This window comes from Solanum tuberosum, unplaced genomic scaffold (genome assembly GCF_000226075.1).
Source record: "Solanum tuberosum cultivar DM 1-3 516 R44 unplaced genomic scaffold, SolTub_3.0 scf00052, whole genome shotgun sequence".
NCBI lineage: Eukaryota > Viridiplantae > Streptophyta > Magnoliopsida > Solanales > Solanaceae > Solanum > Solanum tuberosum.
Genome location: NW_006238977.1, coordinates 1866744 through 1872422, shown reverse-complemented (window position 1 = coordinate 1872422; position 5679 = coordinate 1866744). Strand labels below are relative to the sequence as shown.

At 32.8% G+C, this 5679-nt stretch overlaps 1 protein-coding gene across 1 annotated transcript; it reads left to right on the top strand.

Annotated features, from left to right (window-relative positions):
* Positions 1–795: 795 nt before the first annotated feature.
* On the top strand, positions 796–3044 carry LOC107059987 (uncharacterized). Its single transcript, XM_015307166.1, has 2 exons — positions 796–2077; positions 2566–3044. Exons 1-2 carry the CDS (start codon positions 796–798, stop codon positions 3042–3044), a joined length of 1761 nt encoding a protein of 586 aa, XP_015162652.1.
* The last annotated feature ends 2635 nt before the right edge of the window (positions 3045–5679 follow it).

Below are 5679 nucleotides of genomic sequence, written 5' to 3'. Positions count from 1 at the left end.
CGTAATTAAATAAACTATAACTATAAATCTCTAATTAAGTTCAAACTGTAGTCATTTTTGAAAGTTCTTCTTTTACCATTAGAGTGAAAGAAAAGCAAACCAAATGCTATGTTCTATCGAGTGGTGTTTTTGTATGACATAAATTCAAGTAAAATTCATTAATAAGCACTTTCAACTCATATAATTAAAACATAAGTATTGTTATGATGTACACTTATAAAAGTTGAAAATTGATGAATGGAAAATGCATTATTCGAAAAATTCTTGATATAATTTATCAGAGAGAAATATGAGAGAATAACATAAATTTGTTCACCTTCCTCTTCTTCTTCTTCAACTGTTTGTTTTATGTATCTTGAATGACAAACGACTATATATTGTATATATAGATTTGGCTCATTTTCTTCTCCTTTTTTGGTATGTAATGTCATTGTATTTCGTTGTATGAGAGATAGACATTTTTTAGCGGTATATTATATATATCTTTAATAGCAGACGATTGTATATAGTATGCATAAATTTGTATCTTCTTGAGCGCGCGGATACATCTTATTGTGACTATATCCAATACGACTTTGAGCATTGATACAACGAAATTGAGCGAACACATATATACACTATCTATCTTGATCGTATCCATCACGACTATATACATTGATACAACGAATTTGAGCGAACACATTGAGGCCCAAATTGAATATATGGGTTTCCAACCTTAAAAAAAAAAAAGCCCAATATATTTCATTTTCAGAATATTCATTTGGCCCCAAAATCAACCTCATTCTGATGCCTTCAATGGCGGCGTTCACACTTAAGCCAAACTTCCTGGGAAATATTCTGGTCCGACTCGTCTCTTTCATAGTTCTCGTCTTCCTCGCTCGTTTCGCTTACATCTTCACCGTCAAAGGCAAATCATGTAACTCCGGCGACTTCTGCTTCTTGCCGGAAACTCTAACTCTCAACATCGCCGGTTCAAATCCTAATTCCATTGATTTACCGGATTCCGGCACCGATCTCCGGAACTACTACTACTCCATCTTCCAAGATCTCATCGCCGACGGCTTTCTCTCGCCCAACTCTCACTCTCTGTGTATTGAAACCCTAACTGGCCAAGACGTAGAAGCATTGATCGACGTCGGAGTCATCGATTCCATCGGCATTTTCCACAAATCATCTCCGCCGTTGATTCGATACGGTCACGGTCATCACCAGCCGTTCGATGATAACACATTTCATTTCGAATTCGCCGGAAATGGAGTACTCGACCGATCTTCGAAACCGGTTGAATTTGCTAAAGAAGTTTCCAGAACATTGAAGCCTGGGGGTATTTTCGTCATTCACACTATATCGAAAGATGATTACAGTCTCAATTCGTTGATTCAATTGTTCAGTTCCTTCAAATTGATCAGTTCAATTGAAATTGACAGTTTCGCAACGTGGCGGCCGCGTATACGCCAAGTAATTTTCAAAAAGGTGACACAATTTGAACCTATGATCACCCATTGTACGAAAAATACATGTGTTGATTTCGAAAAATCGAAAAATTATTGTTTTATCCCTGAGTACAAAAGGGAATTAATTCGAAAAGCAGAGTCGTTAATCAAAAAAGAGCCATTGAAACCATGGATAAAATTGAGAAATGTGAAGTATTTGTCTTCAATGGTTGATATTAGCTTCAAGAAAAGGTACATATATGTTGATGTTGGAGCAAGGAGTTATAGTTCAAGCATTGGTAGTTGGTTTAACAAACAGTATCCGAAACAGAACAAGACGTTTGAGGTATACGCGATTGAGGGTGATAGGGAATATCACGACGAGTATAGGAGAAAGGGTGTCAATCTTTTGCCATATGCAGCTTGGTTGAGGAACGAGATGTTGTTCTTTGAGATAGCTAGAGTACAAACTAGGAAGAACGTGGAGAAGGGTCGAGGACTGGGGAGAGTACAATCAGCACAATCGTCGTTGGATTTCTTATGGGATTCGGATAAGATTATGGGGTTTGATTTTGCTGGATGGTTGATGAGTTTGGTTGATGATGAAAGGGATTATTTGGTTGTGAAAATGGATGTAAAAGGGAGTGAGTTTCATATGATAGAAAAGTTGATTGAGAATGGTGCAATTTGTTTGATTGATGAGTTGTTTCTTAAATGTCATTATAATAGTAAAAGATATGATAAGACATATACACAATGTTTGGAATTGTATTCTTCTCTTAGAGATATTGGGATTCTAGTACATCAATGGTAGTTGATTAGTGAAATTGTAATCTTTGATTCTTTGTGTACATATTTTCATATTGATTCATATGTCAAAAGTGAAAAGAGTGTTGTATAATTACTACTCTCTTTTTCGAACTGTTTTGTCATGCTTTATATAGCGTTTTACAAGGACTTGTAACTACTTATTCATTTCTTTATCAATATGTTTTGAATTGTTTTCAAAACTATACTAGGTTTGTAAGGTGGTAGTTGGTGGTAAATATTGAAATTCAGATCGCAACATAATATAGAAATAAGAATGTACCATCATTATATTGAGTTGTGGTACTATTTTTTGGTGGAGCAGATGATCGCGAAGCTTTGTCATATGCAGAACGAATGTCTGGACATCCTAGTGTGAAAATGACACTCATACATTTCACAAGATCAGGTAATGCATACGAAAATATTGTTGGTGGCTCGGAGAGAAGTAAGGTTCTTGATTCTCAAATCTTGAATGAATTCAATCTCCAATTCCTTCATTCGGAACAAGTTTCTTATCAAGAAGCAGAGGTGAAAAGAGGCGCGGATGTGTTAGAAGTTATTAAATCGTTGGGATGTTTTTATGATCTTGTTATCGTTGGTAGACGTCACGTAGACTTGCCAATTTTGTTACAATTGGCAAAGAGGGATAATGAGGATAGTGAATTAGGTGTTGTAGGAGGAGTTCTTGCAGCCTCAGAATTTGAAAGTGAGACTTCAGTTTTGGTAGTGCAGCAGCAAACAAGATTATGGGAACTTCATGATCCTGAAGAGTCTACACATTTGAGAAGGATCAACTTATAGTTGTATAGACCTATATGTTGCTCGGACTCTTAAAAAATGACGACATGTGCATGTCGGAGATTCTGAAGAGTCTACACATTTGAGAAGGATTACTTATAGTTGTATAGACCTCTATGTTTCTTGGACTCTTCAAAAATATCAACATGTGCATGTCGAAGATTCTAAAGAGTCTATACATTTGAGAAGGATTAACTTATAGTTGTATAGCCCTCTATGTTGCTTGGACTCTTCAAAAGTGTCGATGGGTGTGTATCGAATCCCGAAGAGTTTGCACATTTGAGAATGATCAACTTATTATAGTTGTATAGACCTATGTTTCTTGGGCTCTTAAAAAATGACGACACATGCATGTCGGATTCTGAAGAGTCTACACATTTGAGAAGGATTAACTTATAGTTGTATAGACCTTTATGTTGCTTGGACTTTTCAAAAAGCTTAAAAAGTGCATTTCTTGAGAATCTGACACGGCTGATGTAACATCTTTGATATATAGGTATAGACTATATTCCAATATGAATTGTTTTTGTCCCAATTTGTACCACAATTTTCCCTTTTGGGATGTCCAAAATGCCCCATTTCTACTAATTCTACTACTTGTTCTTATTTAGTAGATCTTTAAACACATATACAGGATTCGAGCTAAAGTTTATGGGTTTGTATGTATTCATAAATTCATAAAAAAATTCTTGGTTTACTAGTTTTTTTGGTTGCTTGTCAATATTTAGCCACCATTTGAAATGTAATTGAGAAATAATCATTTCTTAATGTGTAAATAATATCTAGACAAAAATATACCTAATTAAAACACGAAACAACTATTCAAACCTTTTACAAGTGGTACTACAACACAAGGTGTTGAGTTAGAGATTCTATTGGAGTTTACAAACTATCATAACGTTAGTTTTATAATTCTATTGTTAGGTGTCATGCTACATATGATACAAATGATTTAACTGATTTTTTCGTTAGAAAATTATATTAGTGTACAGTGAATATCCTCGCTACAAGAAAAATGTTTTTAAAAGTAAGATGACATGGCATGCACATTGCATACAATGTCGAATTGTTGATGTGGCAATATTTCCATATCATTTTTGCGATGCCAATTTTTTTTACTTTTCAACGAGTAATTGTATCTTCTGCGAAGTTAACACGAATTCGTTTTGTTATATTTTTAACGTATCAAGAGTGAATCTGACTAATTTTTAAAGTTAAATTAAATTCAATAATTTAAAATTAAAATATTCAAAATTAGTCGAAAAGTACCATAAATTGCAAATCTTTTCATGTTAATACGATGAAAAAAAAAATACATTTTAAAATCTCAAAAAATAAAAAAATACATCACATAATATAGAACATATGAAGTATATAGATTCAATGACTTTGATGAAACAAAAATAGTTCTCAAGTGTGACATTCTTACATATTTTTTCTCCATTCCATCCCAAATGTGCTCCCACTTATCCTTCAACATGATTCGAACAGTCACACTATTAATTGATAATGGAGGTATTCAACGATTAAAATAAACTTCACTTATCTGACATTCTTATATTTATATTTGAATCTCCTTATTAAAATTTTCAAATGGATAGTATTCCCACTTACCCTTCAATATGATTCAAATGGTCACACTGTTGATTGATGATGGAGGTATTCAACGACTAAAACAAACTTCACTTATCTGACATTCTTATATTTAGTACTTTTGAATCTCCTTATTAAAATTTCTGACTCCGTCCCCATTCAAACAATCTTCTATCAAAGATATGATACAAGTGTCAAGATTGACAAAATGTATAGAATAGTACCTACTAGTTTCTTGAATCTAGAGATGGACTTCCCCACATATATATTAAGAGAGTCAATCCAAGTTCTTAATTTCCTTGGGAATTGTGAGGTGAGTTGTGAATTGTGGATGAAGGCCGTGAACTTGGGTTTACAAAATCTTTTGATCCCAACTTATATATTCTTCTTTTTGTTTATTAATATTAATTAATAATCTCATTGCCAAAGTTGTTGGAATCAATAAAAATATATAACTATACTTCTTAAAGAATACTTACTATGTTAGCTTTTTATTTATTTATTTTTAGAGGTAATTACAATTCAACGTCTTTGAATCTCATGTGATACATTTTTCTTTTTAGTCAGTCCTAAAAAGAATGATATATTTCTATATAAATTTCTATTTTATCCTTAATGAGATGATTTATAGTTATGCAAACATATATGACTTGTTTTAGATAACTATTTTTAAAGTATTTCTTTCTTTCTTAAATTTTATATCGAATCAAACAACATTATGTAAATTGAGACGGAACGAGTAAGAACCTTGACACAATATGTAAAAAGGTTCTAATGTTCTAGCAATCTACCCACCCACCCAAAAGAAGGAAACTTAGCATTTTTAGTCCCTCAATTATCAACAAATTAATTATTTTGGTCCTTGTGACTTTTGAGGTTGAGCATATGTAATCTTTAATTGATTGATATGCGTATTTTGGATTCTTTTATCGGTGTATCTCCACAAATTTAACGAATTATTAAGTATTAGATTATTCAATTATTACGTGTTATGTGAAATTTATATTATTACTCCATATTTGAGGAAAATATAGTTAAAAAAACA

What these genes read in the sequence shown, in the direction of transcription:
- LOC107059987 (XM_015307166.1), top strand. Translation starts at nt 796, where the DNA reads ATGGCGGCGTTCACACTTAAGCCAAACTTCCTGGGAAATATTCTGGTC. An exon ending in GAAAATGGATGTAAAAGGGA is followed by an intron (nt 2,078 to 2,565) that starts GTGAGTTTCATA and finishes TTGGTGGAGCAG; the next exon opens with ATGATCGCGAAGCTTTGTCA.